Below are 23,954 nucleotides of genomic sequence, written 5' to 3' on the forward strand. Positions count from 1 at the left end.
GGCTCTAGAGCAGGGATTCTCAACGTTGGGTCCCCAAATGTCATTGGACTTCAACTCCCATAATTCCCAGCCAAAGGCCGCTGGGGCTGGGGATTATGGGAGTTGAAGTCCAATGACATCTGGGGACCCAACGTTGAGAATCCCTGCTCTAGAACACAGGAAGCTGCCCGATACTGAGTCAGACCCTTGGCCCATCTAGCTCAGTATTGTCTACCCAGACCGGCAGTGGCTTCTCCAGGGTTGCAGGCAGGAATCTCTCTTAGCCTGATCTGGAGATGCCAGGGAGGGAACTTGGAACCTTCTGCATGCAAGCAGGCAGGGGCTCTTCCCACCGTGCCCCCAGCCCCTCCCGGGAATATCTTATGGTGCAGGCATGTGGTCTCCTATTCAAATGCAAACCAGGGTTGACTTTGCTTAGCAAAGGGGACAATCCATGCTTGCTCCCACAAGACCAGCTCTTCTCTCTTCTTATGAACAATGAATACATAGCCAACCCCCTGGACAGTTTTAGAGAAAGTGTAGGTTTATTAGCTTACACTGCTGCTGGGCTTTTTCTTTTAATTCAGTTTCAAATTCAGTTTACTGTTCTAAAGCACACCGCCCTGTGTGTGCCCCAGCCATCTTCTGCTGTGCCCTTTAAGGCAATGTTGCTTGGAACTCTAAAGGCAAAGTGTGCCGTCAAGTCGATTTTGACTCCTGGCGCCCACAAATCCCTGTGCTTGACCCTTGCCGCCTCCTGCGGTCTGAGATGATGCCTTTCACCATCTTCCTAGATTGCTGCTGCCCGATATAGTACCAGCGGGGATTCGAACTGGCAACCTTCTACTTGTTAGTCCAACATTTCCCTGCTGTGCCACTTAAGGTGACTGGAACTCAGTATTTGCACCATATTTAAAAACCTGAATGTAATGTGGATGTCTTCTGCCAAATTAACATTTCAGCTGGTGGAAGTCAAGGGCCCCAACGATCGCCTCTCTTACAAGCAGATGGTCTGGCTGGCTGAGCTGCAGAGGATAGGGGCGGTGGTTGAGGTGTGCCATGTCGTTGCTATCGGATCAAAAACTAAACGCCTGAGCTGAAGGACTCTCTTGGGGCAGCTGGGCTCCAGCAGAGGTAACTGAATAAACTTTTGATATTCCACCGGGTTGTCTTTCTAGTTTCTACAGTCACCACCCTCCCAAATAATGCACACCTGCTTAAAAAAAACACAAAAAAACCCACCCTCGGCTACATTTATATGAATACGAAGAAGTTCTCAAAAGCATTTTACACAGATATAAAATAAATAAAATGTCTCCCTGTCCCCAAAGGGCTCACAATCTAAAAATGAAATTTAAGGCAGACATCAGCAACAGCCACTGGAGGGATGCTGTGCTGGGGATGGATACAGCCAGTTGCTCTCCCCCTGCTAAATAAAGAGAATTGCCACTTTTAAAAGGTGCCTCTTTGCCCAGTTACCAGGGGATTTCAAGAAAGCAGGTTGGTCAAACCTTTCTCCAGTTAATTACAAATTGACATTTGGCACTATTCACTTTGGGGTTAGTTGGTAAGATAAGATATTATGGTCCCAAACTAGCATTAATACAAGTATATATAATGGAGTTACTTGTACTGGGGTAGTTGCTTTGCCCTTTCTCATTTAGTACATGCAGATGGTGCTGGTTGGTTCTCACCTTTGCAAAGGAGCCTTTGGGGGGGGGGGTAGAAAAGCAGTTCATAACTAAAGCAACAAGTCGAACCAGAAGACTCCAGCGTAGCATACAGCATAACATTGTGCCATTTGTGCAGGGAGCGCCACTGCTGCTTTGATTTCAGTTTTGCTGCCAAAGGACACTGAGCAGAGAGTGCTGCTAACTCCTCTGTGTGGGCTTCCGTGAACGATCTCTGAAGTCCTGAACTTGACCAGGCTGTGATGCCTTAAAGTGCTGGACATGAACTTTGCAGGGTGCGGGAACTATCCCTGGGGTGCTTACGTGAACGGTCTCTTCTACTGTGATGCTATGTGCTGGGTGACAACAGCAGGGTGAGGATTCGTTGGTCTTACAGTATGACACTATCTTCTACTTTATGCATTCCTGGAGGGGCGGGGGGTGGGTGGGTGGGGCAGCTAGAGAGCAGGAGAGCCCACGATGAGGTGGCCAAGGCACACTCCAAGGTGCACTCTCCTTTCTTCAGGCCATTTCCTGAGACTCTGGCATCTAACCCCCAAATCCCCATTGCTTCATTATTTGGGTTTGTAGGCACAGATAATGAGGGCCAGCTTCTGTAGTGTAATTTCTCTTTGCTGGTGCTCACCCAGCCAGAAAATAAACATGCCACACCGAGAATTGGAAAGAGTTACTTTAATAAGCCTGATTCACTTCACATTCACAACAATGACAGGATGTGGTAAGTGTCCCTGTCAGTTCTCCTTTGCTCAACTAAGGCATGGTTTGGCAGCCAAGGCATCAGGTTCCATGGCAAGAGAAAAGGATCCTCTAACACGCACACACACGCGCACGCACACCCCCCCCCCACCTTTCCACCAAAAGCTCCCACTGTTGTAGTAGCTGAGAACCCACATTTTCCATGATTAACAGCTTCATCCTGTCCTTACAGGTCAGACCTGTTTGGCTTTTAATGTACATATTTTCTTTGGAGATTAACAGCCAAAAGCTTGTGCTGTCCTACCAAGTCTTAACTCTAAAAGTCCAGTATTGAACTGGGATGCCCTCTGCCATTGTGAAACATGCACTTTTCCGTGGAGTTCCTTTGGCTCATGAGGGGTTAAATATAATTGCACTTCCATGATAAGATGACGTAACAGTCAACTCCTACTCTGCAGTAGCTAAAAGGCATTGATTTCTACCTGGACCACATCCACTAGCCAGAAGTCCTTTTTTAAAAAGTCAGTGAACTGCAGCCCCCTAGACAATCTAAGCAGTGGCTGCTGCTAAGGGAAAGAGATACAAAAATAAGCATCTATCGTTTTCTACACTTACAAAAAGGTAAAAGTACCTGGTTTTAAAAGAGCAGGTCAGTTCTTGGGCACAAGCCAGCAGTCCTGCTTGGGGCAGGGTCTGGGTGTTCTGGAGCATCCAGACCTTTGTTGAAGGCTGACAGTAAGGCAGTTGAGAGCTCTTTGGGCAGCTGTCTGCATTTCCTGACTGAAGGACGTTTTAAATGCCCAAGCATTCAGGGGAGAAGCTGCATTCATCTCTTGGGGTTTTGCAAAGCATTAAAAACACTTCTTCCCCAATCAGAGCCCGGAGGAGGGTGGGGGAGGGGGCAGGCTCATCCGCCCAAGCCAGATCATGCGAAGTTGGCTGTTGTGATTTCCACACTGCACTGTGTTCACGGCATCAAGCAGCGCGAGTAAACCTTTCCTGCCAACATTCGCCAGTAAGTTACACACAGCCTGCTCTGTACCATCATGTGATAGGAAAGAGGTGTGTGTTGGCACTGCAACTCTGCCCCGACTGTGTGATCACAGGACAGCCTAGAGGGAGACCTTCAGCCAAGAAAGCACAGTGCACAGCAGAACACTGCTCCCTCCCACACGTTCTCCACTCTCCTGATGGAACATGCTTACGTAACAGCAGGCCAAGGCGGCTTTTTTGCTTTTAAGTCTGTCTGGTTCCTGGAATTAGGAAGGGTATTCCCAGCCATCCTCTGTCTGCTTGCAATTCTCATACCCTGGCTTCACCCTCTACAGCAGGGATTCTCAATCTTGGGTCCCCAGATGTTCTTGGGCTTCAGCTCCCATCATCCCCAGCCCCAATGGCCTTTGGTTGGGGATGATGGGAGTTGAAGCCTAACAACATCTGGGGACCCAAGGTTGAGAATCCCTGCTCTACAGCAGCAGGGTTCTCACATGTAGGTTCCTCAGATGTTGCTGGATTATTACATGTCCCATCATGACGATGATGGGAGTTGTGGCCAACAACAACATCTGGGGATCCATGTTTGGGAACTCCTGCTCTACAGCCTCCGTTTCATTTGGTAAGTAGAATTTATAGGCAGCTATGTTCAAGGCAAAATTCAGCAATACAGAAAGGGATTAGGTTACACAGTACAAAAACGCACAATTCAACACACACTCATTAAGGGGGCCTTGGTGCAGGTATATAGTACATATCTCAAAAGTTAAACATCTATTAATTTTTGCAAAATATATCCACCCCACAGTTATTTAGAAAAATTTGGTACATCTGAAATGTAGTTAAGACTGTTAGGCATAAGTAAAGAATCCGTAGTGTCACCTTGATAAAAAAAATCTAAGACCTAGTACAAGAGAGAGTCAGGACACACACAGAAAAGTGAAATTTAACACTGGGGAATAAAAGTGTTAGTACTAAAGAAAACACTCTTTTTGACATGAGAAACACCTCCAGATGTGGTTAATGCGGGGGGGTGGTGTTCTCCAATGTGGGCCCCCAGATGATGTTCGACTCCAACACACATTAGCCACAATCAGCTACTGTGGCTGGGGATGATGGGAGTTGTAGTCCCCCATCTGTGCACCCGAGGTTGAGAACGCCTGGGTTAATGCCCATGATTCACAACATTTTCCAGTGGAACTGAGGTCTGCTTTGTGGGTCAGTGGAGAGAGTGGGGAAGAAGCGCTTTCCAACAACCCTTGTAACGACATCGTCTCTCCAGTCCAAGATGCTGTGCGTGCAAGCAGGTGTGTGTGCCTGTCTCCCCAAACCCAACCCAGCAGCTGTGATGCACACACAGTCTGCCAGCCTATGTCGGAACCTTGGCTGGTTGTAGCCACACCCCACCCCACATCCAGCAAGGACAGCCTGCCAGCGGGATTCTCTCTTTGACACGGCTGCTCTGGGCACAAGGCAGAATGGGCAGCCAACCCAAGGTCTGGGGCGGGGAAAGCCATTCTCCACTGGCGGGGCTGATTTTGCGCAACAGCAAATCACTTCCGGGACACATCATGTCACAAGACTGACTCTAGACTGCCACCTTCGGCAGGCGGACAATGCCAGCCAGCCCTCTGCTGCTGAACTGTCCTCCGGGCCCAAGCTCACGGGCTGGATTTCTGTCCTGCATCTGCCCCAGCCACACGTGCGACAGGAGCCATCAAGAAACCCACATATGACAGGCTTCCTCTACAGTACCAGTCCAACAGCAGGGCCCTGCAGTGGCCATCTTCCCTGCAAATTCTCCTCCACCATTATTTCCATTATTTTGCAGTCCAAACAAACTAGTTGGGCCATGAAATAACACCCCAAACCATTTTGTGAAATATATGCAATAAACTTTTCCTTGAAAGTTTTTAGCACAAACCTGATTTTGGCCTACTAAGGAATTTTTCCACCACCTAATAAATATTCAGTGCTCCTTCACAGTTAATATGTTCTGCATTTTAAGACCTTTAAAAAAAAAAAAAAGCTAATCACAAAATAGCAGTTTCTGGTAGCTCCCAGAAGTTGCCATGAGACTACTAATGTCAGCTTACCACATGAGAGAAGTTGAATTCCATGCTGTAGAGAGAGAAGTCTTGCTTTGGGCAAGTGAAGGCACTTCTAAGACTATACTAACAGTCATGATGAGGGGTGACTGTCACTATTTTGGGGTTGGTGTAGAGATAACGGCCTCAGATCTCTTAACTGCAGTTAACAATTTCCCCTTTAAGGAGCTGAATTCCTACTCTGGAATTCCTTCCCGCCAAGGTTCGAAGACGCAAAAGAAAGATGTCAGGTCCTGGGTTAAGGGAAAGCCACGGTTAACACTGGTGCCGATGCAGAGCATCTCAAACTTGGGTCCCAGGTGTTGCTGGACTACAATCCCATCATCCCCAGCCACAATGCCTGCGGATGATGGGAGTTGTCGTATAGCAACATCTGGGGACCCAAGTTTGAGAACCCCTGCCTTAAGGTGGTAGAGAGCACATGCTGGTGATCTTAGTCCAGTTAAGGGATGGCTTATTTCTGCACCAAACCCAGCAGCAGGGCACACTGCAGGCAGATGGTGTGAACTAAGTGAAATGAAGCCTTGAAATGAAGAGCGAACAAATAGGGAAGGGGAAAAAACCAGACCAGCTTCATTCATGAGCATGGACACGATCCAGTGAATGTTCTTAGATCTCATATCAAGAGGAGAGACTGTACCATTGATTTCAAATCTGAAATGAAGCTGATCTGGTTTAGTCTGGATTTTTCCCTTCACTATTTGTTAAAGCACTGACCTTTCAGTGGACCGTGCCATAATTTGACAAGATGTATGGCTCTTGTATTCACACAAATAATCGCAGTCAGATCTGACAGCAATTCTAATGTTTTCCTTTGATGTCCGTCTTCATCTGCGACTTAATCCAAACTGACAAGAGATCTGCTTCAGTCAGCAACTGGGAAGTGGAGCCTCAACACCGCCAGAACATAGTGAGTCACCACACCAAACCTTTGACAGGGAGTGGGGAAATCCAACCTCAGAATGTTAGGTGCCGGTATGCAGAAAGCGAGATGCTGAAAGCACAAAGAATAGTTGAAAGAACAAGACAAGGTGTTTGACCTGACAGTGGCAGAGAACTAGTTGTGCGATGCTGATGCATGACATGCTTGCTTTTAAATATTCTGTGCAAAAAAAGAAAGGAAAGGGTAACCTTTGTATATAAAATTATTACAGCTTCTGGTGTTGCGGTTAGCAGTCCTGCGCAGAGATGACTCACTGGTCCCTTTCTCCTTTGTCTAGAGGCGTCAGTCTTCATTGGCAAGTGTCTCAGTAGACAGCCAGATCTTGGCACCACTTAAGAATTTGCTGAGGGGTGTTCCCAGAATGCTCCGCCGGCAGAGGTTTCCTACGGGAGAAAATGGGAAGGAGGAAGAGAGGAACTCTGGAGTGGCTGACGTGTCCTTGAGCCCGCTTGCTCGGAAGTACATCCGGCTTTGCTCCAGTTCGGACGCATTCACGAGCGAAGGGGGGCTGCCGTGGTGGTGCTGCTGCCGCAGGCTCCGATGCAACCATTCTACTTCATCTGCCAACAGAGAAATTTTATGGAAGGCTGTGATGAAGCCGCCACGGTTGATCTGGGCCTCAGGAACCCAGCGGAAGTAGCAGAGTTTCCAGAGTTTGATTTGGGTTCCAGAAAGGCGGGGAAGGAGGACACCGTGCAGGTCGACCGGCTTGGAAAACCACTCTCGGAAATACTGCTCCATACCGTTGGCATGGTGGTCTGTGTGCTGAAGGAAGTCGGGTTTCAGTTTCAGGATGAGCGAATTTCTTCTTGGAAGAAAGTCTGGCTCACTGATGATCCCATTCTTTAAAGACGGGGGCAGGCCTCTGAGCGTCGAGCTGTAGTTCTTCTGGAAAGGAATGGTAAAAAGTCTGCTCAGTTTCCATCAGATTCACCTGGCCGCCATGGAGTGAGTTCCAGCCACATTCGAGGCACTTCCCTCCCATGAGAATAAGATATCCTAGAAACTCAGCCACAGAAGAACGCAGCAGCCCACCAGAGTGGAGGCATCATCCACAGTAACTTCACTGGACTTCTGGGGTGGTAAGATTAAGTGCCATTTTATAAGGGCACTTCTCTGCCAGCAGAGGCCTATGCAAGCTCTTCATCAGGCAGAATGGAAGAGTGGATCCGTGCTGGCCAGAGCACATTTCTAGTCACTGCCAGCTGATGTGCAAAATGTACCTTCACTCAAAACATTCATTCATTCGATTTCTATACCGCCCTTCCAAAAATGGCTCAGGGCGGAAAACACACATTTTCTCTTGATGTCCACTAGCAGAGGGTTCTAGAAGGTCACTACCTCAGTATGTAAACCCCTGCAGGTCAAAGTTAAGTGTTGCGTGTGATTTGGCCACTGTCTCCTGTTTTACTCTTATTCTAAACTTCTTCTCTGTGGCGCTGAGAGAGCGAGCTATTTTTTATGCTGCTTGCAGGAGATGTACGTTAAGCACGAAACCTGTCTACTAGTACGGCGGTGGCAGCAGCTGGTCCAGGACAGTCTTAGCTGCCTTGTTAGGAAGCACACGGATGAGAAAGGAACTGTCAGCAAATAGGGAAACTTTCATTAAGGAGCAGTTCTAAAGTTACTAGAATGCGCAGGAAACGTTGCTACCTGTAGAGCTGACAGACTCCTTGCTTTCAGGCAGCCCTCCAGTGGGACAATCTACTTTGGCGAGCAAGAGGCCAATCCTGTTGCCCTGTATGGCTTCTGCCCCAGCCTGCCACTGGACCCACCACAGATGCCCTCATTTGCTGTTTACGGGCTTGTGTCACAAAGTGCTCAGAAGTAACATAGCAAGCATCTCTCTCTTTGACAAGAAGTGAAAGATCACACACTCAGTGTTTGGAGTGTGTGATCTTTAGTGTTTCTACACTAGAAAACTTCTGCATAAAGAACTGAAAGAGAGTTCCCATGCTGTGTTCATCAGGAGAGAAGTGCAGGTACCACCCCTTCACAGGATGAAGATAGTAAGCTTTTATCAACCCCGAGGCTTTGGAACGCACTTCGAAATAAGTGCCCCCCCACCCCCGATCTCAGACAACTTTTAAAAGGGCAGTTAGGACACATCTGGTTACCCAGGCTTTCAATTAGATACTCTTTTAATAGAGACTGGGTTTTTTTAACATTGTTTTAAATTTTAAGTTATTGTAATGTTTTTAAGTTATTGTAATGTTTTTAAGTTATTGTAATGTTTTTAAGTTTTTATTTTGTTTGTATTGTGATATCGTAAACTACCCAGACACACAAGTTTCAGCCGCTGTAATAAAAAAGCCCCCTTGCACTGCTGGACAACCCATGCCTGCAGAAGGGCTCAATTTTTATGGCCACAGGCTGCAATTTTGGACCTCAACAGTGGCTCCATGGCAGCAGCCGGCCTGTACCACCACCACCTCCCTGGTCTTACCTTTGACCGCTTAAAGGATTTCACCATCCCTCCTCTGTGCACGCACGGCGCGCTCTTCCCAATGTACAAGGGGCTGTGAAAGAGCATGCGATCCCTGGCTGTGTGCTGAAGAGACCAGTCCCAAACAGAAGGAAACTTCAGGCCTTTCTCATCACCCAGTTGGATGTTTCTGCTTATGGCAAATTCCTGAAACACAAAAGTGAGCAACTCTGAAAGGCCCGTCAGGGCAAGCCCCTTGTAAGCCCCTCGCTTCTTTGAATGAGTGAACTGCTTTGTGAACTTTGGGTTGGAAAGAGGGGTCTTAACAACAGGGAGGTGAAAAACGGAAGGCCAGCACCGCAGCACGATGTGAGGAAATACCAACTGGTCCCACTAGTCTGACAATGCATTCTTCCAACTGACATCTTCACAGCAACCCCTGCACCCCCCAAAACTAAAACCAATACGCTTTGAAGCAGAGAACACAGACAGCAACAAACATTAAATCACATTTCTGAAATTTTAATTAGCTGGTGTGTCCCTTTCCCCAAGTGCGCGCACCGCCACACACCCCTTCAAAACTCTCTTTCATGTTCCTTCCAGTTCGGAGTATTGTTAAGCCAAACTTTTTCTTTTAAAGAGTCACACTTTTTAAAAAGGTCTTTCATAAAGCTTTAGGATCTCTCAGCTGGTTTGCATCAGTCCGTAAGCGACCCCTGAAAGGGGGCAAGAGGCAAGTTGTTGCTTCCTCCCCACCCTCCATTTCTGGGGCCCTACAGATGAACAATGCTTCAAAATTCCCAGAACAAGAGTGAGGGTGCTAAACCCCAAGAATCTCAGCTTGTTTGGGGGGCGGGGGTGGTTTCCTTTCAAGGTAGCTTTCTCTCATGCTGGAGAACTTAAGTATGAAAACTATAGGGAGGGGAAATCAAAGTAAAGTCACAGTGTGTACCAAAATTAATCATACGATTCTTTCTCCCTCTCACCACACAATAGTTTGAAAGAACATTTTCCTAGAGCTTGAAGGGCATTTGGGGCGGGGGGGAGAATAGTCATGGGACTAAAGTGCAACACGCCCTCCACATGGTGGCATCAGCCATGCTGAGAACACACACACGCCATCATGAATGCTGAACTAATTAGGCCATTTAGACGTTGACATGGTCCAACTTTGAGAGCTAAGCTAGGTGACTGCTTTCAGGATTATGCAGTCAACACTCCCCTGAAGCACTCTCAGATGCTGTCCTATAGCACGGGGGTTCCCAATCTTGCTGAAGTACAACTCCCATCATCCCCAGCTACAGTTTATGGTGCTTGGGGATGGTGGCTTGTAATTCAGCAACATCTGGAGGACCACAGGTTGGGAACCCCTGCTCTTCTAATGTGTCGCTTGCCATCTTCCCAAACCTCTGCTATACCGACGACTTGCTATCAGGGGGCTCAGGGTGCAGACCCTACCGTGCTTTGCTTTACTCTCTGATGTGGCGAGTTGAAGAGGAAGGTTCCAAAGAGCGAGATCCGTGTGCTGTCATACAGTATCGTCAAGTACGCTTCTGAAAACTCGAAGGCTGAGGGGTATTGCTGTAGCAGCTGCCAGGCACAGTCCAGGAACAACAAGAACAAAGGAGACTGGGGGGCGGGGGATGGATACAAGTTATTAAACCCACACAAGACCTGCACCAACATGCCCAGTTCACCATAACTCCCACTAAATCAGGGGTTCTCAAACATGGGTCCCCAGATGTTGGACCAACTTCCCAAATCCCCAGCCACGATAGCCAAAGGTCATTTGAGAACCCTGCATTAAGTCAACATTCTCACTGAATGAATGAATGAATGGAAGTTGCCAAAACTCTTTTGAGTTCCAAACTGCAAATCTCTTTTAAAAACCTGAAAATGTTACCTCCAAAAAGAGAAAAGCAAGATTATGGTTTGCTGAGCAAGACAACCAGCAGTGTAGCCACAAATTCAGAAGTGGAGGTGCTCTCAACGTCAACCCCCAATGGCCACACCTCGTGGCCACGCCCACCCCAATGGCCACACACCTCACTTAGATAGATGCAATAATTCTGGGAGTTCTGATACAAGAAGTCGAGGATAGTTTCCTGATCCTACAGAGCTTGAACTCATGTGGTTATTGATCCAGAAGAGCAGTCTGGATTGTCCACCACAAAGGATGAGGAGACTCCTTGTAACAGAAGACAGGGTGATAGAATTCAATTGTGGCCCACTATTCAGCTATGGAACAACTGGAAGAGCAAGAGCAGCGTGTTAATTCCATTTAGAAAGCAAAGGGCTCTGGGACCCTGCCTGTCCCTGCAGCATCACACCACTGAAGACGACAGATGCTCTCATGATGGATGTGCTGCACTGCAATAGGCAGCCAGATTTCCTGGGTGCTGACACCCGGCCTTGGAGCCTAATAGCCCATTTCTTCATTACAAGGCTCTGCGGAGGGACGGGACATGCAGCAGCATTTCCAGCCTTGCAGGGAAAAGCATGAACACATTTGTTCTTCTACCTCCATTCCCCTCTGACAAGATCCCCCAAATCGTATCTTTGGATTGAATCAATAGAATTTCCTGGGAAAACACACGATTCCAAGATGTTGTAAGGGATACATATCAACTGCCACTCCTGCAAATCCGTAAGCTCAGGCATTACCTCTTTGTCAGATTTCTTCAGGTGGTTGCACCTGTCTAGAAATGGGTATCCTGCCATGACCCATTCTTTCTGTATCAGGCTCTGAAATCCAGTGATGGTCCGGAAAAAGGGATCTAACATCACCTGAACGAGTGAAGCCACACAGCAGCTCAGGTCTCGTCCCTCCTCCTCTATGGTTCATAAGAAGCATTAAAGGAGAGAGAGGGAGGGAAGGAAGAGAAGAATTATTATAGGGGTGTTTGTATCTCAGTAGGAAAAGTTTGAGTACTTCCTGGTGCCATCTGGGGCACACCACACAGTCAAGATCCTCTTTCCAATCTCATGTGTCCCGAGTTTAGCCAATCCGAGGACCTTTAGGATGGGGTGCCATATGCAACCTTCTACTAGCCCAATTCAGCGAATTAGTTTATGTGCCTTCTCTGAAAGTTTCCCAAATGTAAGCACATTCTGCCATCCCCAGTTATTGCACTGGGATCCTACTGCCGGGTCCTGGAAGCTTTTCAAAATCATTGGGGGACTCAGCCCAACGACAATGTTTTATGGAGCGGGGAGACAAAGTTTTGAAGCATGGGATCCTTGTAGATATGGGAGCCTCTTCAGTTTGGGATGTTTATTTTGTGGAACAGGAACACACTGAAATGAAATACCTATGCTAGCAACTGTGTCCTCCCTAGCAAAATATAGCTTTAGGTGTCTGAAGCACAACTTACTAGAGCAGCAGAGGATCCTTCTGTGAGGCTGTTAATCAACTCTGGTTGCACAACAGCACGATTCATCCAATCGGAAAAGAGCAACAGCCAACAACCCCATTCCAAGATGGGGGAAAGGAAGGTACGACATTGCGGAGTTGTGCAGGAAGCTAACGAGAGGCATGCCGGCGCTTTAGGGGACTGTTTTAGGAGTTCAGAAGCAAGGAGGAAGATCCTTTGCTGTTTGTACTAGTGAAGCAAACACCTGCTTGTTTCGCCACATCTTCAACATACAGAAGCTTGAGGGGTGGTTAAGCGGGGACTGCTCTAAAGGAAGGGCTGCTTTTTATCTAAGCCACCTGCAAGTATTGTTTAGACAGCAATATGGTAACACAATGGTTTTACAGCAGCTTCAACATGCTCACAATACGTTTCTTACCTTGTAAAACTACTGAAACATGTTTACTGTCCAACATGTATACAAGTTCTGCGGAGTGTTTCAGGAGAAGTCTAGACAAAGAGACAAGACAACAGGAACTTACTGAGATTATTGAGAACAATTTAAGACTCAAAATGTTAGTCCTAATCATCTTTATTTTTTGGGAGGGGGAACCCAGAATTAGTTTGCAAAGACAAACTAGATCTGAAGCTCTACTGAAGCTTAATCTAAAGTAGGCCTGCACAGCATAAGGCCTGGGGGCCAGATTTGGCCCATGGCAACTTTTTTTGCTGGCCCCCCAGGTAGGAATATTCTGCTGCAACAGCAGGAGCCACCAAGAGCACCGGGCCTGGCCTGCGGACCAGCAAAAAGCTCCATGCAGTTGGCCGCTTGAGACCAGATGCCCCCGTCCCTAGGACAGAGTGCACTGACAAACCATCCTCCTCCTTTCCCTTGACTCCAACCCTCTGCCCCCCTCACTTGCATGAATATTTTTAATAATTCATTTTTATGAGTAATTGATGTGTTGAAAACTGACCCCAGCCCCCACCACCCTAAGATGGTTGGTTCTGGCCCACCAGGGCATTTGAGTTGTGCACAACGGATCTAAAGCCAGAAATTCCTCAAAATTTCAAGACTCTGGATTTATTTTTATTTATATACTGTCCTTCACCCCAAGACCCCTGGGTGATTAACAAGATAGGAACATTGGTACTCACCATGAAGGTGTCTTCTGGCTGGTGTAGAAGAGGTCACCCAACGTGGGATTACATCCCTCCACATGCTCCAGAAGGCAGGAAGTAGTAATACTTGAAGATCCTTAAACCCCTGCATGTGGGCGGATCCCTTCAGTATCTACTATAGCTCAAGCTTCAGAAAAAACATTACGAACATGAAAAAACAAGAACAACTGCACCAAAGTGCCTAGGAAAAGCAACTAATAAGTGGGCCAGCAATGGACAAACAAACAAGTCCCTGCGCCACTCAACACAGACAGATCCAGTAGAACAGAAAGAAAAGCAACCTGGGTGGGCCTTGGGTGACCTCTTCTACACCAGCCAGAAGACACCTTCACGGTGAGTACCAATGTACCTTTCTCGGCTGGTGTAGGAGGTCACCCAACGTGGGAGATACCACAGTACCAACCACGGGCGGGACAGGAAAGCTATACTGGATCTAAGGACCTGGAAGGACTCTCTGGAGTACCCTCCAACCAAAGGCAGCCCTAGCCACCTCATGTTTATCCAACTTATAATGCCTGGAGAAGGTAAATGGCGTAGACCAGGTCGCCGCCTTGCAGATCTCCTCCAATGACGCCGATGATGACAGCACAGCCGAAGTTGCCGCCGATCGTGTCGAGTGGGCCATGACAGGGCCCGGAAGTGGCAGGTTTTGAGACTTGTATGACTCTAAAATGCAAGATTTTACCCACCGGGCGATGATAGCTGCCGAGACCTTAGTGCCCTTCTTAGACTCCTTGAAGGCCACAAAAAGGACATCAGACTTACGGAACGCCTCGGTTCTCTCTATGTAAATCTTTAGGGCCCGACGAACATCCAGACGATGCCACTCTTTCTCCGAAGGATGGTGTGGCTCTGAGCAAAACGACGGTAAATAGATATCGGCTGCTCTATGAAAAAACGAGTTCACCTTAGGAGTGAACGACGGATCCGGGATGAGCCTAACAGAATCCTTCGAGAAGATACAGAGATTACTCTTAATCGAAAGAGCCTGCAACTCTGAGACTCTCCTGGCCGATGTAATGGCAATCAGAAAAGCCACCTTCCATGACAGCATCCGAAGCGGAATGGAACGGAGAGGCTTGAAGGGCGGAAATTGCAACCCCCGGAGAACGACATGAAGGTCCCATGTTGGGAAACGGTGACACACGGGGGAGAAGACAAGTGACTTGCTCCTCTAAGAAATTTTCTCAGTAAAGGATGCCTTGCCTGAAAGGAGCGACGATGCGGAAAAAGCATTTGAACTAAACACGCCGCCTGTCTTTTAAGCGTGTTAGGTTTCAAACCCATGGAAAGGCCGTCCTGGAGGAATTCCAACAACTCCCTCAACTTACAATGCCTGGGCTGTAGAGATCATCTGGAAGCCCACCTTAGGAAGCTCCGCCACGTAGACTGATATATCTTATTGGTTGAGGTTTTCCGGGAAGCGAGAATTGTCTCGACAACCTTCTCCGACAGGCATTCCTCCCTCAGGAGAGCCCTCTCAGCTTCCAAGCGGTCAACTGCAACCATTCCGGTTCCGGATGCTCTATGGGCCCCTGCTGCAGGAGATCCAGACAGAGCGGAAGCCTTAAAGGATTCTCCACCGCCAATTCCACTATTTCGGAGAACCAGGGCCTCCTCGGCCAATAAGGGGCAATCAAAATCAGAGAGGATCGAGATTCCCTCAGTTTCCTCAGACATCGAGAAAGTAAGGGTACTGGAGGAAACGCACAGAGAAGACACGGAGACCACTGCACTGAAAGGGCATCTGTCGCCTCCGCCCCCTCCGTCGGAAAGCGCGAATAAGACCTGCACAGCTTGGTGTTTTTTCGCGAGGCGAACAGATCGATCTGAGGCTCCCCCAGTCTGCGAGTCACCCACTGGAACACTGACGGGTTGAGGCCCCACTCTGAAGGTTGGATGTCTTGACGGCTCAGCCAATCTGCCTGGGTGTTGGATGCACCGCTCACGTGATGGGCCAGGAGCGAGGCTAGATGTTGTTCCGCCCACGAAAGGAGTTCCACAGCTTGTAGGTGAAGGGACTTGGACCTCGTCCCCCCTTGCCTGTTTATGTTCGCTTTTGTGGATATGTTGTCCGTGCGCACCAGGACATTCCTTCCCCTGACCAGCGGGGAAAATGCCAACAGGGCCAGATAGACCGCTCTCAATTCGAGCCAGTTGATACTGTGGCGCGCCTCCACTGGAGACCACAGACCTTGTGCTGACTTGTTCAAGCAGTGAGCCCCCCAGCCCGACAGGCTGGCGTCCGTTGTTACCAAGATCCGTCTTGGTTCCACGAATAGCCGTCCCCTGTCGAGGTTCCCTCGGATTGTCCACCATACTATGGACTCTCGCACAGTCCTTGGCAGATGAATTCCCTTGTCGCGCTTTAACGCGATTCGATGTTGGAACGGCAGAAGAGCCCATTGCAGCTGGCGCAGGTGGAGTCTCACCCACGGCACCGAATCCATGGCCGCCACCATTAATCCGAGAAGGCGTGCCAGCTTTAGGATGCTGATCAACTGTTGCTTCACAGCAGCACGAGCCAGAGACGTGAGCACTTCCATCCTGTCCAGGGGTAGGAACATCCAGCACTGTGAGGTGTCTATGAGTACGCCCAGGTGGCGAAGGCGAACTGCCGGCGTCAGATGGCTCTTGCCCACGTTGACCAGAAAACCGTGGGCCCGCAGGACTGACATGGTCTTGATCAGTGCCGCCTCCACTGCCGTTGCTGACCTTGCTTGAATTAATAAATCATCGAGGTAGCAATAAAGATGAACCCCCTTGGTGCGGAGAACGGCCACAAGGGGGCTCAACACTTTCGTAAAAACTCTGGGCGCTGATGACAGGCCGAATGGCAGAGCTCGATATTGAAAATGCTTGCCTCTGTAGCAGAAACGCAGTAGTGGACGGCTGAGCGGGTGTATGGGTATATGGAGATACGCGTCCTGTAGAGCAATGGACGCCATGAAGTCCCCCTTCTGAAGTGCCTCCGAGATGGTGCGCAATGTCTCCATTCGGAACTTCTTCTTTCCCACAAACTTGTTGACTGGTCGAAGGTTTAGCACGGCCCTTGCTGAGCCGTCTTTCTTTGGCACCGTGAAGATTATCGAATAAACTCCCCGAGTCCTCTGGGAGGCCGGTACCTCCTCTATGGCCCCTATGTCCAGTAGGTGATGTATTGCCGCAAGGAGCCCCTTGTGTTTTTTTAGGTTTCTTGACATAGGGGTAAGGAGAAAGCTTTTTCTGGGGTGGCTGGTTAGTTCCACCTTGTAACCCTCTTTCACGATGGAAAGGACCCACAGATCTGAAATGGATCCTCTCCAAACGTGCCAAAAGTCCAAGAGACGAGCCCCCACTTTGCCGCCCTGATTGTCAGGACTGCTGTCTGGGTCCCCATGACTGAGGGTTGAAGGACTCTCGGCCTTGAGAGGAGAAGTATTGCTTGCCCTGTCCTCTGGACCTATTCCACTGCGGTCTGGGCGAGCGAAAGGAGTCTCTCTGCCGGAATTGAGGCCGGTAGGCCCTGGGGGGCTGGGAGGATCTGCGGTTGAAGGCTTTATCCTCCTTATGCGTGGTCACGGGCAGCGTTTTCCTCCTGTCCTTGGTCTCAATTAAGACCTCCTTTAAGGCGTCATCACCAAAAAGCTTCCCCCCCACATAGGGTATAGCAGCGAGGTTGGCTCTAGAAGCATTATCGACTTTCCAATACTTCAACCAGACGTTACGCCGGGCTAACACGCCGGAGCTCATAGCTCGAGCTGAGAAGCGCACGCTGTCGAATGTTGCGTCTGCTGCTAGGGCGGCGGCCTTCTGCAAGCACAGGAGCTTACGGTGCAAGCGTGCCTGGTCTGATGGTGGTTCGTTGAGAAGCTCATCAATCCAGAGCACCGAGGTCCTGGAGACTAGGGATGCCATTGTGTCGGCCCTAATTGCCAGGGCTGATGCGTCATGCGCTCTGCGTAACGCTGCTTCAGCCTTTCTGTCAGCGGAATCCTTAAATGTCGAGTCCCCATCCTTGGGAACTACTACACCGCTGAGAAGGGCCCCGAAGGGCGCATCTGTAAGCGGCACCTTCAACAACTCCAGTGTGTCCTCCCCAAAATTGTAGAGCTTATTGGCTGAGGCTGGAGTCCTTTTCGAGGAGGAGATAGCTGACCATTCCTCCTTAATTGAATTAGTAAAGCCCTCTGGCATTACTGCCCTGTATGACACTGACTTGGATTGGGGTAACACTAGTGAGCCCTTGGAAGGAGGGGCATCCTCCGTGGGGGTAGCAGGCTTTAGCCCCAAAGCCAAGAGTGCCTGGTTAATAACTGGCTGCGCGTCTTCAAGCAAAGCTAGACGTTGGCTGTGCATCCCAAGCCCCTGCTCTTCAGGGAGTTCCCCCTCCTCGCAAGAGGAAGCCTCCGACTCCCCGTTCCCCTGCGCAGAGCCTACAAGCAATCTGCTGTTCCGGAACACATCGGGGGACTCCCTACCCGACTCCTCTGATGAGTGGGCTCCCCCCTGACCCCGATAAGGGGAAACACTCATTGACTGTCTGAGCCTCTTTCTCCATGGCTCTTCATCGTCTGAGTCAGAGGAGGGAGGGGAATTAGCTGGCCTTTTACGCCCGACTGCACCAGAACAGTCCTTGAGAGCCGCCCGTAGGGAGCTCTGGACTGCCTTCTCTATCCACTCCTTCATTGCTGCTGGGCTAAGGGAACCTCCTAACCCACTAGTGGTCGGACCAGTAGGGGTGGGGCCGGTGGGGTGGCTTCCCCCAGGGGAACAATCCTCCTCATCCCCGCTCCCTCGCGTTGTCCCCGGTCTCACCGCCGGTTCTGCGGGGATGTTGCCGCTCAGGCCCGTGTCCTCCTCTCCGTGCTGCCGCTCTGCTCCGACTGGCTCCAGTTCCGTCCCCAGCGCCTCGGCAAGTTCTGGGGCTGAGGAGCGCTGGTGTTCTCGGCTTGGCCCGTCCGAGGTCTCACTGTCGGGACGCCCGGCCGCCGGCGAAAGGAGGGGCGGAGACAGGGAGACCGTCCCCTCTTCTATGAGTCCCGGCGTGCGCGTGTGGAGCGTCGGGGGAGTGCTCCCGCTCTGAATGGCGCTTTTTCTTGGCCTTCTTTTTGGGGGGCAGGGAGGCCCTCGAGGGGCGATCGTGCGAGGGTCCCTCCATTGCATCCAGCCCTTGGCCTCCTGTGCTGTGGGAAAGCCGCTGTGGCCCAATGGCGCCAGCAAGGCTCCCTCTACTGGTCGCCATCTTGATGGAGCGTTTCGCGCCCTCTCGCCCACTTGGCGGGAAAAGTCGTTGCCTGGCCGAGTGCTCTCTACGAGCTAGCAGGCCCACACCCTTCTCTAGAGGGGGTGGGGCGAGAGACCAAAGAAGGCGACAGTAAGGAGGAGGAGAGGAGCGGGCAACACAGAGGAGAGTTGAGATTGAAAGCAGAACAATCACTGATTTTTTTTTTTTTTAAAGATGCAGAAATAAATGGACAGACGGATGAAAGCAAATAAAGCTGAGAAGGAAGACCAGGACAAGCAGAAAGAACTGAGTACCAAGGCCTAGAAGAAGACCAAGAAGCGAGCTGGCGAGTTGTGTCTTCTGGAGCGAAGGCAGGAAGTAGAACTGAAGGGATCCGCCCACATGCAGGGGTTTAAGGATCTTCAAGTATTACTACTTCCTGCCTTCTGCAGCATGTGGAGGGATGTAATCCCACGTTGGGTGACCTCCTACACCAGCCGAGAAAAACATGATTTGGTTTTCTCCGAAATGCAAGGACAGAGAATACCCAAACGTCTCACTTTCGAATCACACACAAATCTCACATATATTTGTTTACTCGACACCTGTTAACATCCTGCCCTTCCCTCCAAAGAGCTCCAGGAGCCCTACAATCAACCGGCAATGTAGGTTTTCTTGAGACACAGCAACTGACTGAAGGCCACTCCATGAGCTTCATAGCGGAGCAGGGATCTGAGCCTCTCTCTCCCCCCAGTGCCATTCCAACCCACTACAGCACACGAGTCCCCTCCAGCAGTCCATCCCACGTTCCTGGCTGCTGGGCATACCTCACGTACTCCAGCCAGTGTGAATTTTCCAGGGAAGACAACCATTTCTCCTCCGTTTCTTCAAAGGGTTCTGTAAACAGAACAGATATTTCAAGGGAGAACACTAAACAATGTCAATATAGCTTTGAAATCAGTGCACTTGTGTCGTTTAAGGGCCAGGGTTGTCTTTATCGGATAGTATTACTGCATTCAGAAAGTAGGCAAAGGACCAAGGACAGATGGAACGTGTCATTTCAAATGTCCCTCTAATGGGGGGCAGAACATAGCCCCTCCCATAAAGCACAAATTCCCTCCCTCATCCAACACTCTGGATTATATCAGAACTGCCTTTAATTAGGATTTTCTGTTAATTGGAGTCCTCAGACCAGCTTCAACCTCCTAGTCAATCCTGGAAGGCATATCAATGACCTTCAGACACATATCGCACGACCTGCCCCCATCTTAAAAATGAAATGTCTCGGGCAGTATATATACAGAAATGTATAAAGGTGTTTCCCTCCTAAGACCTCTGCCACCAATCTTGTAAGGAATCTTATGATAAAGCACCTTAGAAGATCCCGCTGTGGACTTCTGCTTGCATAACCTCTCTGTGCATCTCATTCCACAGGACAGATAATGCTCTTAGAGGACCCCTCTGTATCTGGATCCTGCCCCTTTTACAGCATCCAACTGCACCCTCCTGAAAACGGACTGCAAAAGCAAGCGGACTGGCCGGAAGGACATACCATTCACACATAATTGCTTGAGTTTGAGAAAGGCTGCCTGGATGTCTTGGATGTTGGGCAGACTCTTGTCCAAGTCTGATTTGTAAACATCGCTTCTCTGTGGATGACTCCGAGTGATTGCATTACAAATCCTAGCATTTAAAAAGAAAAAGAAAAAGCAAGCGTTTCAATATTGCAAATAGGACATGAAGGAGAAGAAAATCAAAATGATCCCCCCCCCCCGTGGCCTAACAACAAGCCAGCCTGCCAAAGCAGACAGCCCAGTGACCCCCCAGGCACGGTGGCTCCTGCTTCTGTGGACAGCCAGCCCCTCCTGCCACAACCAACAGCAGGTGCACAAGGAACTGGGCCTCAGCAGGGGCGCAGTGCTGAAGATCAATGCATGCAGCGTTCTGCAATCCTCTCCCTCAAAAATACAGGCAACACGAGAGAGGAAATAAACATGCCCAGGATCAGGGGGCAGATGCAGCCCTGACACATGTTCAAGAAGGCGCCATGAGTCCTGTGGCAGAACTCCACCCAAGACCAGTCGCGTCTTTACCGTTGATCGATTTTCCGCTGCTGTAATGGCTCTTTAATGCTGGCCATTCTCACAAGAGCACTTCCGTTGGAATGATTCCAGCACCACATCTAGGAGAAAGAGAATTCTTTTGTATTGGGAACACAAGGTACATTTTGAAAGAGAAAGTTAAAGAGTTATGGAAAGGGCCTAAGGTCAACACTTGGTGTACTCTGCCCCCTGCCATGCTGCACCACTGAGACTAATCTAGCTTTATTTCTGGGACTAGAATCGTTGGGTGCAGTCCTGCCCTCTTACAAGACCGTGTGGTCTAGCAGTCATGCAACAGAAATCAGTGACAAGGTTTATTTCACACTTACTGGCATCCGTCTTCCAGTGAAGTGAGGGGAGAAGAGCTTGAGATCTTGATCCGCCAAAGATGATGGCACCACAAAGTATTCTGGAAGACTTCAGGACAAGACAAAAAATGCATGACTACTTGGAAAGGCAATTCAAGAACTGTATTTGTGTTTCTGAAGCCAAATATATCAGAATGCTCAGCCTGAGAGCAAACCTTCTTTCCATTCAACTTGGAAAAAAGCCAACTGCAAGATTTTAAGGTAAGCACAATTACTCCCAGCATCTGAGTTCAAACAATGCAGCTCTCGCTCTTCATTTAAAAACAAAACTGGAACCATCACAAGATTTCAACTGCCATCTAAATGAACTTCCTTCTTGTAAAAGCACCAGAATTTGGCCAGACCCCCTTTTGACATCAGAGGTTCAGTGAGACCATCAAGCAGCAATGCCGATTCCACATCCAACTCAGTCTTCCAACCCTAACCAACCTGGTTCCTTGATAAAAACGGCAAACTTACCAGGTGGATATCATGTAGCCTTCATTGACTGAGCACACACGCCATTCTGATGCGCCTGTTCTCTTCATCTCTCTATCCCAGTCCGAATAGGTTTCAAACAAGGGAGTCTGCTGACTGCTGCTACCACTGCTGCCGCCACCACCTCCTCCAGGGTCAATTCCATTCACTTTTTTTGCTAGAAGAGTGTGCAAGACAACTTTTAAAAATCCTTTCCGAGTCTTATTGTGCCAATGCACAAAAGTAAAATATTTTACAAGAAGCATGCAGAGTTATCAGCTTTGAATGCTGCTCTTTATAAGAATAGCCAGTAATCCTGCAAAAGCAATTAAGTGCTGGTAACATCATGGTGCAATGAACAGGAAGCGTTTGGTACTACCATATGCTGATCTGTTTTAAATGTGATGTTTATCTGCTACAGCATATTAAAGAACATCTGTGTCCATGAAGACTTTTAAGTTTTAAAGTCTACTGACCTTTAAATTGTATTAATTGGCTTGATGTTTTTAATTGCTCTTTGTGTTTTAAATTTGTAAACCACCCAGAGATCTGTATGTTGAGCAAGATAAAAATGTGCGAAATAATTTAATTAATAGTGAATAACAGAAGGACAGGAAGACAAACCTGCTAGAAAGATTATCTAGGTCAGGGTCCCCAATCTTGAGCCCCCAGATGATGTTGGACTACAAGTCCTATCATCCCCAGCCACAATAGCCATTGTGTCTGGGGATGATGGGAGTTGCAGTCCAAGCAGCATCTGGGGGCTCAGTTTTGGGGAACCCTGATCTAGGTGGCTGTTGAACTGCTAGACATGAAGGAGGAGAAAACTGGGGACTGAGATCTTATTCAAGCTGGCATAAACAGCTCCCTTTTAAATAACATTCTGCACCAGTTTTCACAGCTCTACTAATGTATAAAGAAAAATAGAAGGAGAGGCATGAGATCACAATGACGATTATTTTGGTGCTCAGAAGTACTTCATGGAGAAGCTATTTGCCATGCCCCAATGTAAAACATCCATACAAGATATAAGGAAATGTGAAGGACTCAGTTACCTGGATTGTGGTATTTTTTGCCCACATATTCAAACGCAAAGAGAAGCTGGAGATCTGCTGGCTGAGAATAATGGGCTATCGCAAGGCACACCTGAAGGGGGAGGACAAAGAGAACTGTAGCCCACTTAAATTGCTCCCCACATTATTCACTAAGGCAGCCCACGTTGCAAGGCTGGCTGTTTTGACAAATACCTACAGGCAAAGAAACCCCCAAAACGTCTTCACTACGAGCCCCAGCACCCATTGAGGTCATCTGAGGAGGTCCGTCTCCAGTTACTGCCAACTCGTCTGGTGGCTACACAGAGACGGGCCTTCTTGGTCGCTGCCCCGAAATTGTGGAATGCGCTCCCTGCTGAGATACGATCCTCCCCATCTCTGGCAATTTTCAAAAAACACCTGAAAACCCATCTTTTCAAACAAGCTTTCTCAGTTTCCTGAATTTTTTTAGGTTTTAATCTTTGGTTTATTTTTAAATTGTTAAATTGTTTTAAGTTTGTGTAATTGTTTTAAGTTTGTGTAAATGTTTTTAACTTGTTTTATGCCCACCCAGAGACGAAAGTTTGGGGTGGTGTACAAATGTGATAGATAGATAGATAGATAGATAGATAGATAGATAGATAGATAGGACAGGACAGACAGATAGCACTATGCAACTTTATCCAAGAGCGTGAGCTATCCGGTTCGCAAACCATCACATGCCATTTATGGTTTGTTACGGTCTAAATATTTTAGTGTGATTTTATCCAATACTTTTATTACAGTCACAAACCAGTACAAGAATACAGGTGAAACTCGGAAAATTAGAATATCGTGCAAAAATCCATTAATTTCAGTAATGCAAATTAAAAGGTGAAACTGATATATGAGACAGACGCATTACATGCAAAGCGAGATAAGTCAAGCCTTAATTTGTTATAATTGTGATGATCATGATGTACAGCTCATGAAAACCCCAAATCCACAATCTCAGAAAATTAGAATATTACATGGAACCAAGAAGACAAGGATTGAAGAATAGAACAATATCGGACCTCTGAAAAGCATAAGCATGCATATGTATTCAGTACTTGGTTTGGGCCCCTTTTGCAGCAATTACTGCCTCAATGCGGCGTGGCATGGATGCTATCAGCCTGTGGCACTGATGAGGTGTTATGGAAGACCAGGATGCTTCATTAGCGGCCTTCAGCTCTTCTGCATTGTTTGGTCTCATGTCTCTCATCCTTCTCTTGGCAATGCCCCATAGATTCTCTATGGGGTCAGGTCAGGCGAGTTTGCTGGCCAATCAAGCACAGTACACTGTATACTTTTCAGAGGTCCGATATTGTTCTATTCTACAATCCTTGTCTTCTTGGTTCCATGTAATATTCTAATTTTCTGAGATTGTGGATTTGGGGTTT

The 23,954-nt window shown here is 48.4% G+C and overlaps 2 protein-coding genes across 5 annotated transcripts in view; one reads left to right on the forward strand and one right to left on the reverse strand.

Moving 5' to 3' along the window:
- FAN1 (FANCD2 and FANCI associated nuclease 1) overlaps positions 1–8,744 on the forward strand; it is a 38,673-nt gene extending 29,929 nt beyond the window's left edge. Inside the window, exons 14-15 of one of the 2 annotated variants that reach the window (XM_053272085.1) lie at positions 942–1,113; positions 6,688–8,744. In XM_053272085.1, coding sequence (XP_053128060.1) covers positions 942–1,079 — 138 coding nt within the window. In that variant the 3' untranslated portion in view covers positions 1,080–1,113; positions 6,688–8,744. Of the gene's footprint in view, positions 1–941; positions 1,141–6,687 lie in introns of those variants that run through there. The other variant, XM_053272084.1, reaches the window with a different exon arrangement.
- MTMR10 (myotubularin related protein 10) overlaps positions 2,326–23,954 on the reverse strand; it is a 60,794-nt gene continuing 39,165 nt past the window's right edge. For 2 of the 3 annotated variants that reach the window (XM_053272087.1, XM_053272089.1), the window contains 11 exons: positions 22,558–22,648; positions 21,506–21,680; positions 21,008–21,095; positions 20,670–20,758; positions 20,129–20,259; positions 19,404–19,473; positions 12,628–12,698; positions 11,500–11,669; positions 10,294–10,464; positions 8,857–9,042; positions 2,326–7,298 (listed from right to left, as the gene is read on the reverse strand). In XM_053272087.1, the coding sequence (XP_053128062.1) occupies positions 6,693–7,298; positions 8,857–9,042; positions 10,294–10,464; positions 11,500–11,669; positions 12,628–12,698; positions 19,404–19,473; positions 20,129–20,259; positions 20,670–20,758; positions 21,008–21,095; positions 21,506–21,680; positions 22,558–22,648 (1,848 nt within the window). In that variant the 3' untranslated portion in view covers positions 2,326–6,692. The remainder of the gene's footprint in view (positions 7,299–8,856; positions 9,043–10,293; positions 10,465–11,499; positions 11,670–12,627; positions 12,699–19,403; positions 19,474–20,128; positions 20,260–20,669; positions 20,759–21,007; positions 21,096–21,505; positions 21,681–22,557; positions 22,649–23,954) is intronic. The other variant, XM_053272088.1, reaches the window with a different exon arrangement.

This window comes from Hemicordylus capensis, chromosome 10 (genome assembly GCF_027244095.1).
Source record: "Hemicordylus capensis ecotype Gifberg chromosome 10, rHemCap1.1.pri, whole genome shotgun sequence".
In the NCBI taxonomy this organism is placed as follows: Eukaryota; Metazoa; Chordata; class Lepidosauria; order Squamata; family Cordylidae; genus Hemicordylus; species Hemicordylus capensis.